Here is a 27,869-nt window from a genome sequence, read left to right as displayed (position 1 = left end):
AGCCACCGCTCCATCTCTGGCATTCCCCAGGCAGGGCAAGAGCTCCTTTGTGGCATCTTTATCACAGCTCTGTTTCTGCCCATAAATCTTAAGCAGGCAATCTGCAATTTACAGTAAATCATAGTCACGTGTTATATATGTTTGTTATTTCCACACAAGCTTAAAAGCAAAATTTCCCTTAAAGTGACCATATTTCAACTATTTAGATCTTTAATATAATTTAAGCACACTTTTGTTTTTAACACTGTGTGTGTAAATGTGTATATACAGAGAGAGAGAGACCACTCTGTTCAGACAGATCTCTACCTGCAAAAAGCTTTGTTTTGCCTGGGACCTGCTCACAGGGACTAGCTTCTAGAATCAAGGCTTTTGGTGGAGGGGGTTTGGGGATGGGTGTGGGTGGTGGAGGGGATTTTTTCTTTTCTGTTTTGGCTTTCTACTTCAGAGTAATTTAAGTGTGGTTAATGTTAATAATGTTTTAATGGGTCCAGTGCAAATGCCTCAGAGAGGAAACCAGATGGCAGAAACAACAGAAGCATTTCAAGTTTATAACTTGAGGCAACAAATTGTCTTCCAGGATTGCCTGGACATGAGATCTGCTGTTAATCAGGATTGCTCTGACTGTGTGCCCTTCCCTGAGAGTAAAGGGAAGGACAGACAAGGCAAAAATAACAGGAACTAAAGGTAGCTAAAGCTGGGAAGGTCAGGGGTGCCATCATTAAATGTCAGATACAAGATAGCTGCTATAATGCTGCAATTATTTCATTCTCCCAAGATTAAAAAAAAAAATCCACAAAAAGAGCAGGCTTATAAAAACTTTCTTAATGTGTGACTGCAGCACAAAGCTCACGTTCTACCTCCCCCAGCTATGAAATCAGAGTACAAATTATGAGATGAAGGGGAAAAAAAAGAACTCAATCTTTAGCCCACAACATAATGAGTCTTGCAGTATCAGGAGTTGACAACCTTGAGAAGGATATATACAATAGATAACTAAGCTTTGCAAAATTAGAACTGGCTGTATTCCACTGAATTTACCCTTTTTGGGGTGGGGGCGGGAGGGTTGTAATGCTTTAAAAAAAAAAAAAAAGTCATCCAGTTGATCACTTCATTTGAGTTATATGATTATTTTATGGAATGTCTAAGGCATAAACATCATGAAAACAGGAAAAATTGTATAAAAACTTGGCTTTCTGTAGCACGGATTTGGAATTTTCTATACACTAGAAAAATGTAAATCATTTTGGCTCAGATTCAAACCTACTATAAGTAGAAATAATCTTAGAAGTCAGATAATTTACCTGCTTATTCCAAGCCTTAATTTGTCACGAATAACATGTATTTCATGATCATTCTTTCAATTTCAGGCTTACAGTATACATTTGATTTATTACCAGTATTTGTTAGGACATTTCTAAAATCGGTATTGACTCTTAACCACACAGAATAGAAAAGTGTCTGCATCAAATGTCTCACTCTCCAAGCTAGTTCATCTTGGGGGGTGTGTATGTATGCCTAATACACACGTAGCTTTTAAAATTCTGTGGAAACAGCCTGAACAGTTGTGGTAACAGGAAAGAAATTTAGAGCTAGTTTCTTCATTGCTTAAAGGTCCTTAAAACCTCACTCAAAATCCTCTGATTGTAAAAGTAAAACTATTGCCTACTGCAGGCTACTGTTCACCTGCTTGCCCTTAATCACATGTGTAGTTGTTTACAACACTGGTGTCCCACTTGCTAGGAAGATCATGATTTCAAAGAGGATTATGCATTCAGGTGTTAAAGAAGCAATAGGTATAGCCAAAGTTGTATAAACAATCAGATGGATGGGGGGGGGGGAGGCGGTCCATATCCACATCCTTGGTAATACAAAACAGGGAAATCGGAAAGAGAAATTACTGGTTTCACTCTGCAGGATGGCTGCCTGTGTTTGAAACCTACTGTAAAGACATAGCACTGATCTGCAGATCACAAGTGCTAAGCCTCGAGGCTTTGTTCAGAAGACTCATAGCTTCATTGAAGTCAATGCTAATATTTATATTGCATATAAAACAAAGTCAGGATTTCACCCTAAAGTTTTGGTACGTGCTGACTTACTGTTCTGGATAACAAACTAGGAGTTCACATTACTCACCTTATTGCAATATCACATCTTACTGAAACTTTTTTTGCAAAGCCATCAGAAACAGCTGAAACTACATGTGCATAATGCACACAATCCGAATGTGTCCATTTCTTGAAATCACGTTTGCCATGTGACCTGAAGAATGGCAAGAAGATACAACTTCATCTCATCTGCTTTACCTAACTGAAAGACTCCAGATCTGTCTAGTCCATTTATTTATACTACTTATAACTTGACCAGACATCATCTTCCACCCAGAGCTGTGCCAGCTCAAGAAGGTATACTCCCCCATGACTTCCCAAATATTTGCAGCCTACTCCCACTCCAGTCTGCTGGCTGATTTGCTCATGTAATGTGGCTAGCTTAAGCTATTTAAATAGAGCATTACCATCCCAGGTCACTTTGAAATGGGCTAGGAGTGCTCACACAGTCCCATTCTGCTGGCACACTGGAGGGGGAGCAACTTCAGGCAGCTGTGTCACTAAATGTCTCTTCAACCTGCATAGCTGCAACTACAAGATACCTGTGATCAAACCCTTGGCAGAGGGAAAAGTGGTCTTTTATGCACTAAGTAATGAGAACAAAGTACTAAAATCAAGCTGTATCACACTTAGGCAAAGAAATCAGGAGAAAGTATAATAACTAAGTTTTAACTGTATTCTGAAGAAACATGAATTTCCACATGTAGCTGAATAGTATGGTTTGAGTGTCTTTACATTACAACCTGAACATTTTTGTTAGTAGAACAGTATTTCATTAAAGTAAAACAAAAAAAATCAAAAACCAACTATATACCATTTCAATGCTACAGCACGTTGTAAAGAAAATGTGTAAAAGGGTAGCAAGAATATTAAAAACAACTGCAAATTTATTTTGTGCAATCACCAAATTTTCCCCCCAAAATCACCAATTTCATGCAATTCCAAAGCCATAACAAACTATTCCACTAAGTCATGAGAACACAGCTCAGAAAGTTTATCTGCCAGCTAGATTGCACATGTTTGGAATTCTGAAAAGCTTTTGGACAAAGTTCAATTAATTAATCTTTTAATCGCAAGTGTGATGATCTAGTGCGCTTAGGAGTAATATGTACTATAAATACTCAACTCAGTAAGGATGTCAACATAGTTTTTGTAAATCCTATTAAGTAAAAATGTTTAAGAGGATGGGCTCTTGAAAATGAGGAGATTTTAGCCACATCTTAAAAGCTGGGGGAGGGAGCAAAAACACTAGTGAGGAAATGCATCTGAGAAGAATTAAGTGTTATACACAAGGAGTCACTACTACAGAAGTGTGATTGCCTTTCTGGGTACAGTTTGTTAAAAACAAGTGTTGCTAGAACAGAAAACCCAGACCTCTGCTGCAGTTCATTACAACTTCTCTGTGTAGTTTGGGAAAACACGTATATGTGATATTAACTTTAAGCATAAATGTAATTCCTATAGGACTTGTTAGCTGACCAAAGTTAAGCACATGCCTAAATGCTTTGCTGGATCAACTGCAGCATGCTGTAGAGGGGACATCTCAGAATATATAGTTTGTTTGTTTGTTTGTTTATGAAATAATTTATTCTCCTAAAAGTTGTTTTGTGTTTCTGTATGGTGCACTGTGTTCTTGTGTGAGCAGCATGAGGCCCCATTACATGAAATGCCTCAATGTTAACTGGTTATTTATCAAAGCTAATGATGTAGTAAGATGTGTTACATTGTTTCTAAAAATCTGTAAATATACTCTCAAAAACGTATTTGGATTTTATGGATGAGTCTTTTAGAACTGAAATTTCTCTGAGATATTTGAAAATCTCCAGAAAATACTAATTTTCTATTAAATTTTAAAAAAAGTTGATCTTATTGAAGTCAATGGAAACTTGAATTATTTGATTTTTTTTTCCATTAGAGCTAAAACAGAGATATTTCAGCAGCTTTAATTAAGTCCAGAACTAAGTACTGCTAGAATATTTTACGTGGAAATTACATTTGCTATAATTTTATAGAACTCAGTTAAAAGATAAGTTACAAAATCATTCCATCTTCCACGTAAATATGTATCTGCAGTTGGATGGGATTTGATTCTTTCAGTCCCCTGCCATTAACTTCAGGGGAACAGGAATGAGTCAATTGTCACACTGCAAGCATCTATGTGTATAATTACACAAATATCTGAAATAGCTAGATAACAACTCCTTGGCACAGGGATCAGGTCTTCCGAGCTTGCGCTGCAGTTTGCAAAGTGGGTAAAATTCTGGCTCCAGCAAAATGAAAAGCAAAGCTCCAATTGACTTCAAGAGAGCTTGAATTTCAGTTCTGGCACTCAATAAATCGTGCCAGTACAGTAAGATCTTCTTTAAGTGGATTTAAATTTTAGAATAAGTATTTGAAGAGATTCTAATAAATATAGATGTGGCCATGAACTGTTTCAGCTCTGTGATGGAAACATGATTTCTTTTCTTCTATTGATATTCAGGTTCCAAAATGAACAAGTGGCCTTAATTTGCAAAACTGGGAAAGATACTTGGGATCGGTATGCTACTTCAGAGCTGCACAATGGCACGATAGGTTGCTTAGACACAGAGCTCTGTTCGGTGCTTTGTATGCTTTTGTTGTAACATATTTACACTTTCTGTCAGGGCCACTGCCAGGACTTACAGGGCCTGGGACAAAGCGTTGAAATCTTCTGCTCAGTACTTTGGAAATGTATAACGTGGGCTAGGCCACATGTTTTGCCCTGTGACCCAGAGGGCCTCTCACTCTTGCCTCAGTCCACCGTTTTCCGAGTCTCCACTGTCTGTGAACCTCTCATGACAGACATGTTGCAAAGTTCACGCATAGATTTTGGTCTACCCTCTCCAGACCTAACATCTAAGGCTGCTATCTGTCCTGGCAGCGGCCCTGGGTTTTTCTTTCTAACATGCCTGTGCTAACCTGGGCAGAACACAACAGCAGTGCAGTTACGAATGCTTATTAATTTACTGTTTGTACACTAAGTTATATTCATGCTGCAGGAAGTTAAAAGACTAGAAAGATGCAGCTGTCCTTCATTAGTGTTGTTAGTAATGCACAAAGCTGGATAAATATTTTGAAACAATGTGCCTGGATTTTTTTTTTTTTTTGAGCTTGAGCAGTGCCTTTACCATTCACTAATTCATTCGTGCATGTTTCTATTCTGTGAATATCTGAGCAATCGAATTCCATGAATTCAACTCAATAGCAGCCAAAGCAATTCTCAAAACAGGCTTGAAAAAATCTATGTGTTAGTGCCAGAGTGCCACCACCCCGAGTTACATTGTTATCTGAACAACAACAGCTGAGCAGTATGCTCAAGACTTAAATGTTAAGTGTCAAATTCTTTCCGTAAAGTAAAATTTGTAGATATCACTATTGCTCAGAGAATCACAAGAAAATATTTTAAATTCTCAATGAACAATATTCTTTGTAAATAATTTGCTCATTTTTGCAAATGAATAACATCAAGAAATTCCATGATTGAAGAATGATTGAAGCTATAAATTCAGTGGGCAACGGTTCAGATCCATGGTGAGGTCCCATCAGTGCTACAGGGAAACTGTCAGATGGTGTTTAAAACTCACTTTAAAGAGCCATTTTAATGTAAATTGTATTAATATTTTATATTGCTACAAAAAGCAAAGTTTTCTTGTCTTCAGATACATCAGTCTGGCACGTAATATCACACGTGCACCATTTGGTTTGACTTTACACACAAATTTGTATCTTTTTTTACAAGATAATGTTAGAAGATTAATGAAATGATATATCAACTGACTATGTAATTCAGTATGTTCTCTGGACAGGTTGAAATTTGCAAGCAGGGATATATATATATTCACAATCTAGATATAGCACAGGAAGCTACAATTGAAGACAAAGACGCAAAGATCCTTTCAGTATTTCTACAAGTAATCTTTTGATTCACTCAGTACTAAAAATGCTATTATAATAGTACTTGCCAAAAAAAGGGTATAACACCATAAAATAATAGCCAGTGGAACCAGCATCTGGCCTTGAGACCTGTTATACATTTAAACATTAATCAGAAAATAAAGTGCATGCAAAACAATAGTTATAAAATAGAACCAGAGGGTCACACCCTTCTTTCTTGCTACAGACTTAGGAACACCTCTTAAGCCCGAACAGATTTTCTTCTTAAGATAGATGTGTATTTATCTTTGACCTATATCATCAGATTCTGTATTGAAAGTGAAAAGGAGGGTGGGCAAGGAAGCTGTTCTTTCAAAATATGTTCTTAGCAAAAAAAATCTCAGATTAGATTCTAATGTCCTGTGTGTTTTCAGCTTTTCAAGGCATTCTCTCGCAGCTATTCGCTAAGCATCTGCAATGATAATCTGTATTTCTTCAGCTGCAGATATCTTTTGTCATCAGCGTTTTATGTGGCTAATGCTTCCTTCTAGCTATTATTACATATAAGATCATAAATTTAATAATTATTGTTTACAGGCTAAAAAAAAAACCGCCACCAAGTGTACCACAAAGGGATTATGCTTCAGGTAAGACTGGATTAATAGAAATTTAAATCGTCTGTGTGTATTTGATGCCTATATGCGTTAGATTAGCTCAGCTATGCATTTCCTCATAATTTCCTGTTGACAAGACAAGTATACTGTTACCAACAGCTCTGAAGATAACTCACACTTATGAAATGTGAAGCAAGAAAACCATGGCAAGCTGTCTCACCATGAACAAACAGTAGCAAGCAGCTGCTCCTTCAGAATCAATATTTACCAGGGTGCTATATGTAGGCTGCTCTAAAGATGGAGTAGAATTCACATTTTGTCCCTTTCTGCCAGAAACTGTGAAGTGAAAGTAAATATGGGAAAAAAGTTGAACAAATTAATCACCATACCATAGGAGTCAGACTCACTTGATACTATTAACATAATAATGATGACATCATGAATTATCTTAAAGTATAGGTAGAACTATATACAGCACTGCCCACAAATTTCTTTATGCCCATCTTTATACGTTAACAGTTGTGTTGTTAAGGAAAAAATATGAAATACTGAAGCAGAAGAGGGCACTTTCTGGAAGTTATCAGCCAATCGTTCAATGGTGGTTGTTGCCACTCTTCATTAGCCTCCTACCCTGGGACTTTTAACAAAGAAAAAGAAACTGAATAGCCAGAAGGTCAGAACTAGTTTCGTTACATAGAAATTGTTATTTCTATTTAAAAATGAGATACGTTAGCACAACACCCTGGGTAAACCGCACACTCGGCTGTTCAGACCAGATACAATTTACCATTTTATACTGCTTTTACAACAGCTCTATAACAATTTATGAAAAACAAGTAAGTAGAAGGAGAGTTTACTATACAGTCAAAACCAGATGTGTTTGTCTCCTGTTTAAGAAAACTTCGCTATTTTTATTTTTTTAACTGAATATGATTGATAGATTTTTTTGAATCTATGCTTAAGATACACATTCATGCTATTTCATCTCCTTAAATAACTCTAATGTTTGGTTTAGAACATGCAGGCAATGAAGAGGAACAATGGTCAGATGATTTTGTAAGTATATTTTTGGGGGGTAGTAGGAAGTTACTGTAGCAACAAGTTCAGCACAAACAATAATAATGAATGTTTATTTTTGAATTATCTACTCGTGGTTGAACTTATACCACTGAAATAGTGTCTTGTTTGTGACATCAACATTATTTACAGAAGGCCACTGATTTTTAGGAGCCTCAGTTTTTTTACATTCAACTTAAAGGTACACATGAGAAGCACTGTCAACGGCAGCCGTGAATGCTAAGCCTTTTGGACAAGTAAATATGTGGCATCAATTTGAGGGACTTCTTAAACTGAACAGTGATTTCAAAAACAAGGAAGTTCTTCTGTTTTGGGGGGAAAAAAGTCATTTCTTCTTAAAAATGAAAAACAACTCATCAGATTCTAGACAACATTAGAATGAAGCAAGTCATGACCAGCTACCTTCCTCAGTTAATTAATTGCCACACTGTACAACCAATCACCCTGAAGTGACCTATTCCCTTCAGGAGTTAGCTCTTGAGCTCTCTTTAAGAGGAAAGGAAGAAGAGGTGGCAGGACATATCAAGAGTTTTGGCTGGAGCTAGGAAGGACATGTCCTGTGAAGAAAAACAAGCTGTTGGTCCATAATTTGAAGACTGAGCTCTTAATATGACAAAGACTCCTTGGAGGTGCCAAGGAGAAGGGGACCACGAAGGGACCTGGAACAGAAGTGAAGGGGAGACAGGCGGAGTTCCTGCTTGTTTGGAGAGGGAACATTGAAGAGGACTGTTACTTGTCTTTTCAGTGCATTTTTGTAATTTTGTTAATTGTACTCCTGCAAAGATGTCTGAATGTCATACCCTGCTATGAAGCCAAAAGTGTGTTATGAAGTGAGAAATGGGAAGTTCTGTCTTTCTAGGACAGTGATTATGAAAATCCAGATGACCACTCTGACTCTGAGATGTACATGGTCCCCAGTGAAGAGAACGCTGATGACAGCTATGAACCGCCTCCAAGTGAGCAGGAGAAAAAGAAGATTCCCTCAGCATTCCCTATCTCTAGGGGTGAATACGCAGGTAGATATGGAATAGTTGGTTACATCAGCCTGATAATTGTTTATTTATCAATATCAAAAGAGAAATGGCCTCAAGTGGACTAACCTGTCCCTTCCTCAAGAGTTTGCTTTTAATTCTGACAATCAGGTCCTCAACTTTCTGGGGTATGATTTGTTATTATAGCATGAAACAGGTTAGCATTGCTGCTAGCAATGCTTAGAGTTTTAATGTAATTGTAAGGCCTACAGACTTTGACAGTCATCCACTAACCATAAAATTCAGGCAAAGGTATGGGGAAATATCACTGACCTTGCCCCAGACATTTTTCCACATGACAGATATGTTCTCTTTCACTTCCCATCACCAAAGATCACACTGGCACAGAGCATGCTAACTAATAGGCTACACCATCTGGCCACCATCTTCTTCCAGAGGAGTTAAGAAACAGTTGTTCGCATAAGTCAAGTGTCTAGGCAGCCTCTGTGGCCTGATAGAGAAGACTGGTTTGCTACCCTAAGTGATGACATAGGACTAGTTTGCAGACATGTCTCAAAATCAGGACCTGTGGGCACTCAGGTCTGCTTTTTGACCTAAGTTGCAGCCACAGTAGAGAGATTTGTTTGCATAGGTAGAGTGTCCAGAGGCTAATAAGTAATTTTTACCAAAATTGTTTTGTTTTGTTTTGTTGTCATTAAAAGACAATCGCACTAGTCACCAGCAGCTTCCTCCCATCAACAAACCTCTCCCAACCATGCCCAGTCCAGCCTTGTCCAGACCAAAGAAACCATCCAAGCCATCTCTGCCGTTGCCATCTACTGCTCCAAAACCAAAAGTACCACCAAAGCCTAAGGAGTGCAGTGATGATGAGGTAATGTTCATAGATATACTTGTTTTGATGGTTTAAATGAATGATGGCCCTACAGCAATCATGAGGTAGACCATGCAGCAGTTCCACGTGCTGGTCTCCATACCAGCCTCTCTGTCTATAGTTCAAATCATTCTGTGCATCACAAGCAATGATCTGTGAGTACCAGGCTAATTCCTAGTGGGTATCTGCTTACTTCAAGTATCCGTGGAAGCCATTTAGAGCACAGAATAGTTTCTGCTCATCCATAACAAGCTGCAGGCAATAGAGAGAGCGCAACCTTGAACATTACACCAGAAACAAAGGGAAGGGAGGGCTTTTATCCGCCAGTCTGTAATTGGAGTTTAGTGAAGGGTTTTTAGTGTCAGGGAATCCCATCCATATAGTATGATAAATGTCTGAAAGAGCAGTCACTGTGAAATGGCAACTATTGTGAGCTGCTGCCAGGACTTCATTCCCAACAGTTCTTTGAAGTGATGCAGATTTAACCAGTAGATTTCTGTCCTGCATTTCTCATAGGACAATTACATTGTGCCAGTGGACAATGATGATGATAACTATATCGAACCCACAGAAAGCAGCACGTCACTACCTACAAAACGTGAGTTTTTTAACCATTTAAGCTGATAACTGTTTATTACCCTGTTAGGAACAACAGTGAAAAAACAGATCGAATTAATGCCTATTTCTAGGGTTCAAAGAGAGGAGGTGCAGCTGTTAAAGAGAATACAACCTGCCAAAGGGCAGTTGTCTCCTTTGGCCATGACAAGGCCATGGCAAATTATCTTTATGTATGTTGGAAGCCATGTTTAATTCCTACCTCTCTCATTCAGCTATTTCAAAGTCCAGCCCAGGTACATCCAGGCAGCTTTTCATGGTGTGAGATCTCTCTCCTCATTCAAGAGAGCCACAGCATTAAAATTCTGTTGTCTGAGCCTTTTTAGGCTTTCAGTAAATAAAGACTTTGATTAATTTTTTTAACCTCACTATCTGAAGTATATTTAGCTGGAGAATGAAAATACAGTCCTATGGTGAAAACTAAATAGAGGAGAGTATGTAGTTCTGCTCTCTGACATTACTGACAGTATCAGACCTATTCAGCGAGGCATGAACGCTGTGAATAATGTTTCCCTTCTAAAATGAGAGCTTCTTTCTGCCTTGGTTGACTTCTTCAAGGTCACACAATAAAAACAGTAGGCTATCACTAGGACCTTTTTAATGTTTATTCTTATTGCATAAATGTTACTTTTTTTAAAATACACGTGTATGTACATACATATGGATGGATATACACACACACATATCTGTATCTGCATATATCTGTTTTTTAGCTCCTGTGAACAGATTTATGAAGCCAACAACAAAGTCAGCCTTCCCCACTTCTGCAAAGCCTTCTCTTACTTCTGACACACAAGGTATGTGGATTTTGTATCACTGTTAAAACAGCATAACCTAACAGTGAACAATATTAAACTACACTTGATGTATTCAAAATACAAACCATATGACATATTTCTGCAAAATAAAAGTATGCTCCCCTCAGGTATTTCTGTTTTGTAGCAGATTTTTTTGCCTACCTTTAATAGTAAATCTGTTTTAAGAATTAATAAAACTGGAACAAACCATTTGCCCCAAACTAACTTATTTTTAGTCTTCTGCTCTAGTAGCAGAACTCAAGTGGATCAATACAACTAAAATAGTTACAAGACTCAGTATGTTATTAATCTCATTACCCTATAGGAACCAAGACTCAATCTTTATGAAATGCTGTATAAACTGATGTTTGGCACACCCTGTGATACAGTGTTTCAGTTTGTAAGTTCTGTAAAAAGCAGTTATTTGGAAAAAAAAAAAAAGCAGAAGCAAATAAGAGGGGAATCACATTTGCTTTTGAAAGTGCAGATATAATTGCTTAATCTCCCTTAGCTGTGCTAACTCTGAGCTGTTTTGTTTCCTCAACATGATACTAATTTCTTGGAAAGTAACCTTTACAAACTGTTAACACAGTTCTTTAAAAGGCTGTGCATATTCATTAGTAATGTGTTTAACTTTCAAGTCATAAACTACAAAGTTTTTCTTATTGACTTAAAGTTTTGTCGCATACTTCTAAGACATTTTTAATGCCCTTTCAATCTTGGCCTTTCTGTAAATTAGTTTTTGACCAACAACCATGTCTTGATAGATTTGTCACTAAAAAAATAAAACAACTCCCCCTAGTGGGTACCTAAACACTTTTCAGCACAATAAAAGCAACAAAGCCTGACATTAAATTTATTGAAATGTAGTTCAATTTTCATTGAAGAAACTAGACATAGATAAGGATGCTAGTGATTTTTGGCTTTTAATATCCATGAATTAAAATACAGTTGTGAGACAGAGCTCAGGGATGGACACTAGCAACAGAAATGAGTCGGTTTGGATTTATGATTCACCTAATCTCTACCTCCCTGAGTGTCAAGGAAAGGCTAAATGTTACCACAAGCATTCATCTTGCTTTTTGCAAAAAAAAAGTGGGGGGAAGGAGAGGAAGGAGAGTTTCATTTATACAGTGACTATTTATGCAGACTTCCTGGGACTTTTTCTAAAGTTCCCATTAAAAGAATATGGGTGTGGCTACCTTAGGGTTTAGGATCAGCTCAATTTAACAAAGCAGGCAGAATCAAGCTTTGAGTGACTTCTCCAAATTATTTTTCCAGAAGCAAAAGTACAATCCTAACCAGTTTTTTTGCTAAGGAAACCTGTGCTTCGTTTTTGTTAACTAAAGAACATGTTTTTCCCTCCCTATCCTATAGAAGTCTATGAGGTTCCTGAAGAAGAGGTAAGGCCATTATGTATTTTATGACTCATGCTGCCCTCCATCCATGAGGAAAAACACAAATGTGGCAGGGGGGTGGGAGGGGGGAGAAGATTACCAGCCCTTCAAAGGGGAAAAATGGGAACAAATTGCTGTCTGCACCTAGAACTTAATGGCAGAGCAGAATACATGGGGAAGGTTTGACGTTTCCCAGTCCTGTGTGATAGTGGTCAGGCTGGGAAGCAGCAGCCTGAGGGACTGCTTTCTAGAAGCACAAGTGCAGCAAAAGGAACGGTGACACTTCTGACACAGTCATTTGCTTCCTACTTGCCACTACTGACATGACATACGGCCTAGCAGCATACTTAAGGCTTCACGTTTTTGTGTTGAGGTATAGATTTCTACAACTCTGCCTAGGAATCTGCACCAAGATGGGATAGGCAGAAAGTCAGCCCTAGTAAATCTGAATTATTGCTATGATAACAAAAATATGATCATATGGATGTATTTTATGAAATCTAAAGACAACCAAATAATTCAGTGTGTTTTCTCTTAAAGGAAAAACCATCACCACCACCAGTAACCAGGTAATCCATTGCTATGAATATTTGTGCATTACTTGAAATTTCTCAGAAAATACATTTTCTCATCCAGCTAGCTATACACTTAATAATTATCTGTCTTCAGAATATCTTCACAAAAATAATGTAGTTTGTTTCTCTGTTAATTTTAATAACACCAGAGTAATACATATTAAAAAGAAATCTCTCTTAAGGGCATTTTTAGGATTTTGAGGGGATAGGGAGGAGAAATGCTTTTTTATTCATTATTTTTAAATAAAATTTTCCTTTCTGAATTCATGTTTTCTTGCTAGATTCACTAAGCCACTTCCTTCTACGCCTGCTCAGAATACAGAGCACTCCCACATGCACAACATGTCACCTAAGTTGGATACTTCCAGGTGAATCAAAAGCAGCTGATGTCAGTAACAAATATGAACAGAGACAAACTCTTCTCCTCTCTGTTGTGTGCCCTTCGGACAATGAATGATTGTCACGACGCATACACAGAACAAGCTAGGGATATTCGGACAAGTTAAAAACGAAAGTTTCAGCTTCCTTGTCAACTTCTGTACTCAAGCCAGTTTGCCAAATCAGCACTATTTTCTATAATATACCTTTAGGGATGCAGTGCAGGAGTAAAACCTCTCTGCAAGCCAGTCTCGAGTCCTATTGTCAGTCTCTGCACCCTTGCAAACATCCCCTACCCCCTTGCAGGGGATGAGGCACAGGAGGGCTGGTAAAGAAGCTGGACATGGGTGGTAAATTAACAATTTATATTCCAACTCTCTGGAGGAAAAGAGGCAAAGGAAAATGGAGTATGCAGCCTATTTCACTCCAGAAGAAGTGTAGCTGCTAGGTAACCAAGACACTGTCTAATCTCTAGGACATCACTGTACAAAATAGGCCACATGCCCCAGGAAGAGCAGGTGGCATCCACAACACTGTATCTGGTAGGGTGTTCAGGGAGGCCCCGTGCACAGTCACGGGGGACCCAAGGTCCAGGACAGATGCTCTTCCACAAGAGTTCCACACTACAGGCAAAGAGTCATTGCAAGTGTATCTAGCTGCGACTACATCCATTTACTGCGGACCTCATCCTCTCTAGATCTTGAAACACATATCTAAGCCAAGCAATTAAAAAACAAACAACAAAAAAAACTCAGTTTAACCTATTTTGTTTATTTTCCAGAAATATTGTGCCTCTTCCCAGAAATCGTCTTCATCCAAAAGCAGTGAGTAACTAATGTGCTGCTATAAAAAAAAAATCTGTTAAGCTTTTCCAGTATCTGTGTAATATATGGATGCTTTTTATTATCTGGATTAGATAACAGGAACAGATGACTTTGAATTTCAGATTGATCTAATATTGTAATTGTGTTCTTTAATCTGTTGGACAAAAGAAGCGTACTTGACATCTGTATTGGTCTATGAAAAACTTTAAGTGGTTTAAGAGATAAGTCTAAGTCCACAAAAATAACCTTTTTTACTAAAAAATGCCAGTGCCACTCCAAGAACCTTGTTTTCAGTAGCAATGCATGATTTTGCCCAACCTGAAGCACCTTCTTTCAGCCTCATTCATATTTAGATAATGAAGGATTAATATTTTCTGGAAAATGGAGTCTTCCTATGACATCTCAAACTGGGTAGTCTGAATAACCAATATCACTTGAAAATGCAGTCCACAAAGCAGTAATTATAAGCTTTGGATTTCCTATGGCTGTGTTCGTCATCTCTTTTTTACCTCTACCCTTGTCCCCAGTCTCTCCCCTTCAGTGTGCAAGAACAAAGGTTTTATGAAGCAAACAAGTTGGAAATGTACCTAACTGAGCAGCAAATGGGCAAAAGCAAATACAGAAAAGGTTCTTTTTCAGCCAGATTAGTTCCCTAAACTGTTCTGCACCATAGCTTCACTAACATTTGTGCCAGCACGAGCGAGAGTGCGCATCAGGAGCAAACTACCAAGAATCAAGGTGACAGTAACTGCATCAGCATCAGTGCCAAAAGCTATGTGCATCGAACTCTGTTCCAGCCCAGTGCTCTGAACTGTCCTTAAGAAACACCATTTTCTAGCAGTGACTACACAGAGAAATTAGGCTTTTAAAATTAGGAGTTTGGGATCATACCTAAGTTGGGTGCTAAGGTAACAACATAACGCAGATGGTATAAGAACATCTTATAGTCTCACTTTCAATCTCTAAATTTCTAGATATGCCAAATATTTCTGATTTTTTTTTCCCACTGCTAAATACAACAGCAGTAGCATTTTAGTTTCCCTTGCACTTGATCACAACATTCTTCCAATTAATTTGATGTATATCCTGTAAGATGCTGAACAATTAATTCCTGAATGGTGCCAAATCCAGGACTTCTCTTTTATGAAATGGTTGATTTCTCAGCTTTTCTTACCAATATAAGGTTAAAAAAAATCCATCTGAAGGGAGAATGTTGGACAGCGATTGCACTTGATCAGTGCTAACAAGAATACTCCGGCTTCAGAACACTCTCTATTGCCATATTGCACCTCAAACATCTCATTAGTTCACTCTCACAGCAGCACAAGATCCTGCTGCAAAATTTTAGGCCACTTTTCTCTATGCTACATAAAATCCCAAGCTTATCAAAACATTCAAAAATAATTTGTTTGCTAAAGTGTTTTTAATTCCCTGATGAAAGCTGATAAAAAGGGTGCTGAATGTTATATGCATTCTGTACCAATACTTTTTAAATATTAGAGCAGTTTGCCAAGAACAGATTATTTATGCACCTCCCATTAGATAATAATTTATTTTTTAATTGCTCCTTGTGAGATCTAACATATCTTTTCCATTACAGGACCGTGAAGCAAACGATAATGAAGAAAGTAAGTATTCTCTTTTGAAGACATGGTGATGTGAGAGGGATTTGTTGTAGTAAGTGTTATTGGTGACCTTAATATACCATGCAGTGGAGTGTGTCTGTGTAAATTTTATCCTTATCAGTCAGCAATGAGGAAGGCTACTGAACTGTTTTCTAGTTTAATCAGCATGAAAACATGTCAAGAAAGAACTTAAACCAAAGGATACTTTTTTGTACTTTTATTACTTTAACACTGAAATGGCTGTACCATTGCAGTGTGGACCTTTAGAAAACCCACTGTTCAGATACTGCTAATATTGTCTACTAAATATAACATATGCATTTCTAGATCACAGCTTCAATAGCACTCAGGAATCCAGATTTCCCACTGGAGCAGCTCCTTCTCCATTACCTAGGGTCATGTGAGTAAAAAGCAATACAACTACTATGCGGAGGGGGATGGAGTTAATTGCTAGCTCTATTAGGAGCAGAATCCTATCCTTGCCTGGGGCAACCAGAATTCAGGAGAAATTTCTTTTGCTTTTCATGAAACATATCCTGACTGGGTAAAAGCAAGCCAGGATCACATCCTTCACTGTTTCTGCAAGAATACTGTTTGTGTTAACAGTGCCATTGCCCTTCACTGCCTGCCACTGAGGGCAGATGCTAGCTGGCTTGCTTAATTTAGTCACAGACTGCAGCAATGGCATGTGCATGCTTATGAATGCAGATAATTGGGGTTTTGTTTTTTTTTCTTGAAACTTTTCCACCCCACCCAAGTTGCCTTCTTAGGCCTTGGATAGAGCATAGCTTCCTTGCATATCACACGTACCTATACTGAGAAGCCACATTACATCTGATACCCTTAATCTTTTTTACTACTGCTACCTCTATCCAATAAAGAGCCACGTGTCACCTAGGCCAAAAATATCTTGGGCATCAATGAACCTGATGCTTAGTTGCTAAATGAATTCTGTGCATCTGTTAAGTAACCATACTCTTTTTTCCAATCTGCAGAAAGAAAACTTCTAATGCAGTAAGTCCAGCAGTAAGTTGATTTATAATTGCATAATTATGTGATAATTTTACAGGTAATTTTTAATTTTCTTGCAAGACTCCATTTGATCATAAATTTGGGCACAACATAAAGGCATGAAAAGAATAGGGAAAAAGGAGTGAAATAAAGAATGTAAACTAATTACAGGCATTTGGGTGTAGTTATATGAATGAAGCAGCAGTAAGAAAGCTCAAGTAGAAGAATGTATATATTAAATAGATGTTTGGATATGATACTCTAGGCTATAACAATAAATGCACAGTGCAAAGACTGAATAAAATGAGAAATAAATGGGAGCATGGGCCATTCAGAAGTATCAGCTGAAATGTACAGGGTCTGCATATGGAGAACATGGATATACTATAAGAATGATAGCTTAAGGAAGATGTAGGCTTTTACCAGAATTAGTCAAAAGTTTTTCAATAAATATTTCATCATTAGAAAAATATCCCAAAACCTCTTGTGGGAAAAAGTGGGAGAACTAGTTCAAATTTTCAAATAAATCCATTTGAAAAAATGTTTTGAAACTGACAGTTTATTCTGATTGTTTCAAAATGAAAAAATATGAAACTGAAAGGCTGGGACAGTTTTTACTGTCAGCTAAACTGAATTTAAACTTCAGTAAAGAGAAGCGTTCAGACATTTAGTGGGCACAGCTTGACCAAGATGAGAATATTCAAATTTTGATTCTTAAGTAAGTATTTGGGATGGACTTTTCATCTTTGGACACCTTGAAATCAGAATGAATCATTTGTTAAAACATAAACTTACTCCTGGGGGGATTCCTTGCACTCATCTTATTAAGCATTCATCTCTAGATTTTACTTTTGTCCATCTTGTTCACACATATAAACTGGGATTCCTTCCAAATCTATCTTGCAAAATCCAAAGCTTCGCGATCATACAACTAGAGGATAGTCACAGAATGGCCATGTCCCTATCTCCTAATCCCTCTGAGATGCTGTCAATTCTAAATGTAAACTGGTTAACAAAAACTATTAAAAATAATATTCTGTACAAATAATATGCCATTTAATATTTGATTTCCTTTTGTTGTATTGTAGAAACCAAGTTTACCATCCAGAGAGTCCTTAACTGTAAATGAAGGTAAATTATCTTCACTACTGTGGAAAAAGTTGACTTTCATCAGAACTTTCTCTTATTAAAAACATGAAACAAACAACATCACATTTAGTTTATTCTAGGTTTTTGAAAGGTTTTTGGTTTTAGCAGTACAGAACTGGCTCTGGCCAGCCATAGTTGCACTAAATATCATTGTTCTCTAAAAACAGCCACAGTAAAACTACTGAGGTTACTGGCAGGGTAACGTACGGCATAATGTACCAGCAATGTGCCATAAAGTGCTCAAAGAGGGGAAGGCGGAAGGGAGGGGAAGTGCATCATCTTGAATTCAGCGAGAACCACTGCACGCACAGCCGGCTCCTGGCCAGAGCCAGTCCCTCAGCCAGGCAGAAAACGCGGCTTGCTCAGCGCAAGGCAGCAGCTCCCCGAGGCAAACGCTCCACGGGAGCCACTGCCTAACACAAGAGCGAGAGGCAGCCAGGTGGCCGCAGCTCCTCCGGCTGAGTTTCCGCAGGCAGCCGGCCCCCCGGGTCTCATAGCTCCCCCCTCGGAAGGCACTGGCTCCCACTGAATTCCTGACGGCGTTCAGAGCACAGCTATTTGCCTACAAATTTGGTGGCATGCCACCAGTCAATAAAGAAAGCAGCGGGATGGCATGCTGCCATGTTTAAAAAAAAAAAAAAACCACCTAAAATCCTTCAAGTACTGGGACTCTCATATTTGGGACAATATATTTCTGAAGAAATCTTGACTTTACAATTTGTTTCCCCAAATTACAGAGAAACCTACAGCAGCAGAACGACGGCGAGGTTCCAGCCAAGAGCTTCCTCTTCCACCACTTCCAAGTGGTGCCCAAAAGTAAAATCCCTTTTCCTCTTCTTTTGAATAGTTCGGTGTACCAGCTCCTACTGCTCAGTCTGGACACAGGTGTGGGAGATTCAAAGGGGAGCAGTTTTCTCTGTAGCCTGCTGTTGTTTTTTAAGCCACATTTCTTGAAGCCTCACAGTAGCAAAAAATAAAACCTAGCAAATGTGTCCAAATACTATAACCAACATCAAAAAGCATGGGTGGATATGACCTCTAAGTAGGTGATGGAGAAGACTTAAGCCAGATGTTTAAATTCCTAATTGCCAGTACTAGTGGGAACTGATTTTTAAAAATACCTGTATCTGGTCCTTATCTCTCAGTGGGCAAAAGGGTTAGATGGAACATGTCCTACCCTTGCACACTTCCAAATACACAATTCTAATGTTTTCAAAACTAGGTAGATCTCCTCAGACATTTCTATAATCTCTTGATATTTATTTCAGGTCTTTGCTCCAAAAGCCCTCCACTCTGCCAAGTAAGTACAGTTCAGATTTTGAATTAAGATGTGATTAATCTGTAAATTCAAATTAATCTTTGAATTAAGATTATTTTCAGATGCCATGTGTATTCGTTAGTTTGGAATTGACATTTGTCTCTGTAATGCACACGAACAGGACATTAAATATCCAACATAACATTTAGCTCAGCTAGTAAAATTAAGGGACTAGGCTAGAATTACTGTGTAAATCAATGGGAATTAGGTGCCTTGCTCCCGTTTATGACTACTAGAAATTTCTACGAAAGGCAGTTTGGCTCAATTTCCATCAAAATAAAGATTCCATACATTTTCCTTGCCACAGAAAAACTCCAAATATAATTTCTTCTGGGCTGTTGCAAGCTTCTTTTGCCTGGAAGCTAGATAGATTTTTTTATTGCACTCAATCATTTATTCTTTTTCTACGGGGAAAAAAATGGTATTTTTATAATGGCAAATGCTAAACCTCTTCTGTAAATAATACTTTCAAAGAGGCATTTAGAAAAGTTTCAGTTAATTAAAAACAAATCAAGTAATTTGTATATGAACTCACTTTCATAGAGAAGTGTAAATTAGATCTAATATTCCTCTAGTCTCTTCTTAGCAGATAGACATTTGTCTGACCTTCCTACCAGCCCTTTTCTGCATGCATTTCTGTCTGAATGTATCTTTTATAATGATGTACATGGGTGATGAGAATTGCACACAGCAGTCTGAATGTGGTCTAGCTTTTACTTTGTATACTGTTATTAGTACTTCCCTAAATTTCCTGGAAATATTTGCTTGATGTATGTTGCAATTACATCTCCTTTTACACTGTGGAATCATAATAATGGTTCATGTTCTTGTGATGGACTGATGCTCCTAAGCTTGTCTGCTCCTGTCACATGCAACTGATGTGCTTCAACTTGTAGCATAAATTCTTGCTAATCTCTTAAGTGTAACTACTGGAATATTAAATTTTGTGCTATTTCTATTACCCTCTTCTTTGAGGTCATCTAGTACTAAACGATGCTCTGATAAGCAAATTTCATTACCACACTCTCATTTTGTGCCAGGCCCCTAGCAACTTTATCACAGATGCAACTGGTCCCAATCTGCAATGTCCTTTCAGCACAACCTGCTGCCTCTTCCTTATCACCACACAAGTCTTGCACTAACATTCATTTTCTTCTTTAAAAGCACTAATTTCTCATATGGCATATTATCAAATGGTCTACCAAAGTCCACAGTGAGTAGAGTACCATATTCCCTTTTCACAGAAATTAGTTATTTTATGAAAAAGCTATAATGTTAGTCTGATTTGATCTATTTGGGTAAATGTCAGATTTTATCCTGCTTTTTTTTCCCCTTTACCTCCACATTTTAAAATATTCTTTCCTTCAAATTCTCTTCTAGGGCCTTGTGTTCTGTTGAGTCCGACAAAAAGGCCTGTAGTCGCTCAGGTCACTTTTTCCATTTTGTTAAATATAGCTATTATGTTTGGTATTCTTCAGTAATACAGTACCACCCTGGCTTGAAATTTATTTACAATAATTGCTACCAGCCCTGTAATTTCATGTGCCAGTTTTTCAGATTTCTGGGATAAAGATTATGTGGGCCTGCCAGTTCAAATGTACTAAGCTTCCATAGTTTTGCTTCCAATTTCCAGAACTCCTATTAATTTAGTACCTAGATTATCTTTAAACTCAATACAATTCTTACTGAAGACAGTCCCATTTTCTCTTTTCTTTTTTGCATGGCTAAGGAACCTCTTACTTATTTTCATTTCCTTTGTAAAGTCTAATTCAGCCTGACTTCTGGCAATTCTTTATTCATACAATGGAGTCATCAGCTACAGCTTTTGCAGCTGGTCAGTCAAAACTTGACAGGAAAACAAAATTCTTAATCTTTAATAGCCTTCTTCAGGGGATTATTCATTCACTGAGAGCTGGAACTGCTCCTTACAACTTTCACCCCACGCGCACACTTGGAATACAGCTTCCCGATAACTGCCTCTTTACTGTAAAGAAAATCTAAATCTACTTCACACAGAGCTCTTTGAGCTCTTCAGTCCGGCTGTATTCTCTAATTCTCTGAATCACTGCATAAACACTATCATATTCTTACTACTTTCTGAAACCAAAATCTAAATCAGAATTATATTAGTGACTATTTGGTAAAGCAGTCTGCAAAGTATCATATCCAGGAATAGGTGAGCACTAACAATACTAGTAGCATTTTTTTCCAATAAGTAAAATAAACAGGAAATATATCCTCCCATCCTGACAATTCTAACACTCAACTTTCTATTGTCATCTTCTCTTAATATTAGAGATTTCTCCACCTGTACCCAACTCTGACTGCAAGTGCCTACAGCAGACACCTATACTACCTTTGTCCAGGATTCTGTTTTACCAGAAAACCAATTATCTATATTTATTTCCCATATTTCTGTCACATCATTAGCATGCAACAGTACTCAACCATTTTCCTCTTAATTTCTGGATTTCTCACATTCTTCAACATCTGTGTTTCAACCATAATAGCTATTTTCTACTACGCTCTATTTTCACAAAATAGTATCACGTTTCCTACTATGTTCTGTTATTTTCAAACTTCACAGTCTTTCCTGCTAGTTCTGCCTCTCTATTTTGCTGCCTAGGCTTCTTGCATGCATGTGCAAACAATTCATTTGGATGAAATAAGTGAAAAATGATCTCTGAACTACATTAGTTTTGCTGACTCCCTCACCTATATGACTACCTCTCACATTAGATTGAGTACTTTTCACATTGTCTTCCTGATTTTTCTTTACTCATTGCTATATTCTGATTTGCTTAGAATTGTTTTTTCCTTGCATATTAAATATAGCTTTAGCTATTAACCGAGTTATTTCCAAACTGTTTCTCTATTTTTACATACAAGGATCCTCTTGTGAGCAGACAAGGCACTCACATAGGGTCCATACAAGTAGATCTCTTTCCTGAACGATACCACAGGTCAAGCATTTCCAGATCTTCCAAAATTCTCACAACAAACAATTTTGTATAACGAAACAAAATGTACTTTGAAAACTTATACATGTTGTTCTCTCTCTTTTCTAGAAGTGCCAGAAGCTGCAAACCGTTCTCTGGGTGCTTCCCCTCGCAGCAGTTTTTCATCAGTTTCAAGTACTGCAGACCAGGTATAACATTAGCTAAAGGCAATTCAAGTTACAGAAGTCTTCTAATCCTTTAGTTTACTTAAAGTAATATTTCCATTCCTAAGTCATACTCCTTTGCTGAGGCCGCACACATTCCATTTTCCCTTTATATAAGGACTTTGGCCCCATCTGCAGTGAAAATTTTATTTACGGCACAAATAACCTAAATGTTTTTCATCCAAAATGCTTAGAACACATAGCATAGGAGAGCTTCAACAAACTGTAGAAAAATGCTTAAACAGCATTATACCAAACCTTAGCACTCTACAAAACCCGAAAAGCTTCTTAGTTTAGTTAAGTTTCAGGTCTTCCCAGATCCCCAGTTCATAATACTCAGATATCATTTGATACAAGGAAACCTGTAGTTTAGTCTAGCCCTTGATACAGATGATTATTAAGACCTTTTAATTGCCTTTTTCCTTTTTCTAATTTATAGCTATACTTTTTTGCCTGCTAGGGTCCTGAAAAAAAAATTTTGCACCAGGCAGATACAATGAGCCATCTGCAGCTATAGCATTAGCCTGCACTGATGAGATGTGCTAAGAAATTCCAGAAATTTATAGGAGAAAAAGGAAGAAGCTCTGCTGAATAGCCCAACACAGCAGAATGCCGTTATGAACATTGCCCTGTTTAGAGTAGTTTGGGGTGTCAGCAAAGTTGTAGGGACTGAGAAGGAAGCCACTGCTGCCCCTCTCTGTGGACTCTGTGATGCTTCCCCCTACACTGGTCTGCTCCTTTCTGCTCCCCTAAACAGACCTCTTCTCATTACAGTTAATACTAAGGTAGTTTTATGACCTTTTTTTTTTTTTCTGTTTTGTTCCAACATCAAGCATTAAGATTATTCATCTGAGCAAACACAAAGCTATTTTCATTTTTCATACTATACTCCTTACTTTCCTTTTGGATGAAGGGAGACCACAAAATGCAGGAAGCCGTCCTTATTAGCCTAGTAGTCACAAACAAGGTAAAAATAGTTCTGTTGAGTGCAAAACAAAGGCTCTACTGTGCAGAGCCAGTAACACTAAATGTTCTAAAACCTGCCATGACAAAGATAATACAACAGTGAGGAACACAAAGGACTCAAAGTTCTGGAACAATTTTAACAGTATGTCACACTGGATATTATTATAAAAATCACTTTCAAATAAACAACCCAGTAGACACTAAAATAAATGGCTTGTAACAATTATATTTACAGCTTTTATGCAACACCCACAGGCAAAACCAGAGCCTTAAAACATCCATTTTGTTAAAAAACGAAAATTAACTGTTGAAGTTGGTGTTATTTCCCACCAATTATGATGTACAGCAGTACTACCATTTGCTGTACTACACAAGTGCTCCCAGACCTGTTTCATGCCACTGTAGGTCCATTACCTGTTTGGCTCCCATCCAAACACTGGCAGCAGCTCTCTGCTCCCAGAGTATGCCCCACAGATAGTGCTGGGAAGAAAGAAGGGTTTGGGGCAGTCAATTCCTTCTTGTTCAGTTGAATGCACGCATTCCCACAGTGGCTGAGCACCTTGCATACTTGCAATTCCTCTCATCCTGTGCTTTTCCAATTAATAGTGCAACTGGAGAGAAACACTGAAGGACTCTAGGGGTAAAGTTACATGATATGGCTTGAGCCAATCCAAGAATTTCATGCCCACAAAAAGGAGGCTCTGCTCTTTCCTCACTGCCTCCCCACTCCAAGCCATGTGCTACTGTGGTGGTCTTCTAAGCCTGCGGTGAGATGAGCCAACTCATTAAACTGACAGTAAACCAACCTGGCAGTCAAACGCAAAACAAGAAAAACAAAAAAAGTAACATGCTTTCCCGCAATTATCAAAGCAAACTATCTCATCCTGGGGTCAGAGGAGCGACGGAACGAGCATAAGGGAGAGGCCGAGACCTTCCCTTTTTGGCCACCATGAGCCAGCTAGACTAGCTCAGCCATAATATACAACTTCATCTTTAATCTGTTTTATACAAAGGTGACAGACTGGTTTCATAAACCTTCTGTAAAAAGGAATTTTATCATAAGTTTTCTATTACAGAGTTGGAGCAAACCATTCAAATGAGCAGGAAGGCCAGTACCCAGAAGTACTCATTAGGAAACACTATCAGCACTATTTCTAAAGCCCCTCCGTTCACTGGGGTTAGCTTTTGCATTACCCTCCTCACCAGGAGCTCACTTTCTATGATTGCTGTTTTTATAAACTATTAGTTCTAGCTATTGGAGCCTGATAATGCACAGGTTTCATGTTGTTTCTAGTCCCTCATTCCTGTCCTTCCCTTACAGTCTTACGGAGTGTCTTTTCTTCTGTACCTCTCTAATTTCACCCTCCACACCCTACCCCTAAACTCCGCTCCTGTTCCCAAATGTACCCCCAAAAAATCATCTTACTACCCAGTTTTCTACCACATCCTATTATACCCGAATCATAATCTCTTACCACACTCACTCCCAACTGCCATCACCTCCTCCCATCTCTTTATCTTTACACTTCTTATGCTACTAGAACTTTTATCTTCTAAAACAGGATCCACCTATCTTTGGGTTGCCAGTCTTCCTAATTTGTATCTTTATCCAACCCTATGTCCCCATGACGAAGTCCTTTGTCCAGTGCTTTTGCCTGGAAGAACAGCTCCTGGACAAGTCCAGTCACTGTACAGAGCCTTGCCAAGCATGCAATAAACGGAGAGAAGGGTAATCTTGGTGAGGTGTTGACAGGGGCATGCCACACAAATAAGGTACCCAAGAGGTATGTTATAAAATATCAGCCCCTCTGCATTCTGTCACAGATGTAATCTTTGTCCATGGTATCCATGGTAAACATGAGGCAGCTTATGCCTTTTAGTCAGGAACACTGTTTTAAATGTGAAGATATATTCAGACTCATTCCAACAAGAGAACCTCAACTGAATCCAAATCTCATACGTCTCAAGTGAAAGTACTGAGTGCTGAACTGCTGAGTAAGTAGATGGAAGGTATTAATGCTTCCTGTGTTTTGTGGGACACCATCCATTTATCCTCATTTAATAACAACAAAGAGAGCCAAAGACGCACTTAGCCTACCTCCATACTATCCAGATGGAGGCAATCCTGGTCATGTTCACAAATAGCATTAAGCATATGGAAAATTTCCTTCACAAAACCTTACGTACCTAACAAATCTGGACATTTTATGAGCTAGGCCACAGCTGAGCAGCATTTAAATTGTTAATGTCAAACTACTCCTCAACATTTCCTGAAAGCCCTCCTGAAATTCTACTGGAATAGCCTTCTGCTTTAAAAATGCCAAACTGCCCTCCAGCTGTACCTGAAGACTTTCCTCAGGGTATTTTTCTTCTCTCATATATCAGCCTTCTATTATACATCCATTACCCCTGTTCTGACACAGTAGTTTTTCTCTGAACTGCCTCTAGCCAATGAAAACCATGAGCTCCTGCCAAAGGCTTGTCTGAATTCTGTGTTTCCTGAAGTGTTCTGTATTTGAGTTCTTCAGTCATCATTATTCAGTAGTAACTCCCCTATAGCCCAAGTTCTTTTTTATTATTATTATTATTTTATGAGTGCTGTTTGACAGTAATATCCAATGATGTCACACAAGTAACACTTTCTCTTTCTCTCTCTAGGATGCTGGTGTTCATAGTAAAGCATGGTATGCTGCTACCTGTGATCGAAAAACAGCAGAAGATGCATTGTACCGATCAAATAAGGTATATCAAACTTTTAAAGAATATCTGTTTTAGGAAATCTTTCAAATAAAAAAATGGAAAGACAGCTAGATATATTCTAAGAATGTGAGCTGTATGCTGAACAGGTCAGAATACTATCCCATGCAGATGCTGTCAAACAAGAAATTACTGTGGTGAAACTCTTAACTTCTATGCTTTCCTTCCCAAGACAATCAAAGTTGTATCATCAGTGGAACTCAGAGCAAAGATCAGTGCACTGGAGAGAAAGCTGAGAGTCTAGGAAGATCTGATAGTTCATATGCATTCTCTAAAATGAAAGGCAAAGTCCCGCGGCTTTTAAATGACCTCCATCCCAAATATTAACCACCAGCGCCCAATGGTTCATGTAAAAACAGTTACTATTTAGAAAGGCCGATGTTACTACACATTTTGAAACAGCAACAGTATGCATTTAGCTATTTGGAGAATTTAAGTGCTTGCCTAAACTATTTTGTCTGTCTACATGAAACTAATGTCACAAAAGGGAATAGTCACATGTAGCGCTGCATCCTCAGCATGAGGTACATTTCCACTCTTGAGAGCTCTCTTCTGTATCACTCCACAGAGCAGGAGAGAGGGGCAGAGCCCTGAGGTTATCATCAGCATAGGCTACTGCTAGCTAGTGAGCACTGGGCTACGTTGTCAGTGACACTAGGTGATGATCATGATCAGGGCACTTTTTACAGCTCTGCAGAAACTATTTCTACCTCTCACTGCTTTCTTGCCTACCTATTGCTACTGACAGTAACTTAATTTACTAATCATCTGTGGACCCCAACAGAGTGCTGACACTGCATGTTTATTTCTTCTTCCTTTCTCTGGCTGAGAGAGAACAGGCAGAAGCAGCAGCAAAGGTGGCTCTTAAAGGACGCGTTTGTAAGCTAATCTTGGACAGCAGGAATACATGCTACTTCCCATCTCCTGCTATGAAGTTTCCCTAATGGGAGAAAAGGGTTTAATGCTAATACAGATACAAACATGAAGCTAAAAACAGACTAAGCTGTTGGAAAAAATAAATTGAATACACTCATTTATTTTCTTTTCCTTCTTTAGGATGGATCTTTCCTAATAAGAAAGAGTTCTGGACAGGATTCAAGGCAACCATACACACTGGTTGTGTTTTATAACAGAAGAGTATACAACATCCCTATACGATTTATTGAATCAACACGACAATATGCACTGGGCAGAGAAAAAAATGGTGAAGAGGTGAGAGGGTGGTTTTTCCACATTTACTTTTTTCAGTTACATAGCTTTATAAGCAAGGATTAAGGTATTTTGCACTATGACCAAAAGGATTCTTTATGCATCAAGATAAAAATATACCCTATATGATAACTGATTTACCAGACAAATTAAACCAGTGTAACATCAGCTACTGCACGTTGTAACTAATTAAAACCACAGATCTAGTTTAAAACATACTCATATAACCATTTTGAGCAGTTATGAGGATCAGAACTGCAATTACTAGATAAATTCTCCAGTCATTTCTAGTCCTCTGTTCACCTTTTACCTGGGCTCCAATTAAGTTTCTTGGAAAACTGTAAAGGAAGAACAAGGAAGAATAGCTACATGCCAATAACTTTCCAAAAAAAAAAAAATCATCACTGCTCCCTCTCTCAAACCCCTATCAAAAAAGAATGAGTGTACTTTTAATCCTATTTTCACATAAAGAAAATGTTACACTCTAGTTCCAGAGTGTAAAAATCACTGCTTGGCTATTATATCACACAGA

General features: G+C 38.2%; 1 protein-coding gene across 1 annotated transcript in view; it reads left to right on the top strand.

Moving 5' to 3' along the window:
• BLNK (B cell linker) overlaps positions 1–27,869 on the top strand; it is a 48,138-nt gene that overhangs the window by 18,818 nt on the left and 1,451 nt on the right. Inside the window, exons 3-22 of the mRNA XM_067300086.1 lie at positions 4,588–4,644; positions 6,597–6,646; positions 7,629–7,669; positions 8,550–8,706; positions 9,384–9,553; positions 10,070–10,151; positions 10,882–10,965; positions 12,343–12,368; positions 12,903–12,931; positions 13,219–13,305; positions 14,097–14,139; positions 15,740–15,767; positions 16,092–16,164; positions 16,760–16,790; positions 17,864–17,906; positions 18,662–18,740; positions 19,193–19,224; positions 22,311–22,390; positions 26,030–26,113; positions 27,185–27,340. Coding sequence (XP_067156187.1) covers positions 4,588–4,644; positions 6,597–6,646; positions 7,629–7,669; positions 8,550–8,706; positions 9,384–9,553; positions 10,070–10,151; positions 10,882–10,965; positions 12,343–12,368; positions 12,903–12,931; positions 13,219–13,305; positions 14,097–14,139; positions 15,740–15,767; positions 16,092–16,164; positions 16,760–16,790; positions 17,864–17,906; positions 18,662–18,740; positions 19,193–19,224; positions 22,311–22,390; positions 26,030–26,113; positions 27,185–27,340 — 1,432 coding nt within the window. The remainder of the gene's footprint in view (positions 1–4,587; positions 4,645–6,596; positions 6,647–7,628; positions 7,670–8,549; positions 8,707–9,383; positions 9,554–10,069; positions 10,152–10,881; positions 10,966–12,342; positions 12,369–12,902; positions 12,932–13,218; positions 13,306–14,096; positions 14,140–15,739; positions 15,768–16,091; positions 16,165–16,759; positions 16,791–17,863; positions 17,907–18,661; positions 18,741–19,192; positions 19,225–22,310; positions 22,391–26,029; positions 26,114–27,184; positions 27,341–27,869) is intronic.

This window comes from Apteryx mantelli, chromosome 7, assembly GCF_036417845.1.
Source record: "Apteryx mantelli isolate bAptMan1 chromosome 7, bAptMan1.hap1, whole genome shotgun sequence".
In the NCBI taxonomy this organism is placed as follows: domain Eukaryota; kingdom Metazoa; phylum Chordata; class Aves; order Apterygiformes; family Apterygidae; genus Apteryx; species Apteryx mantelli.
Note: the sequence above shows the minus strand (reverse complement) of the source record. Positions and strands in the feature narration are given on the sequence as shown.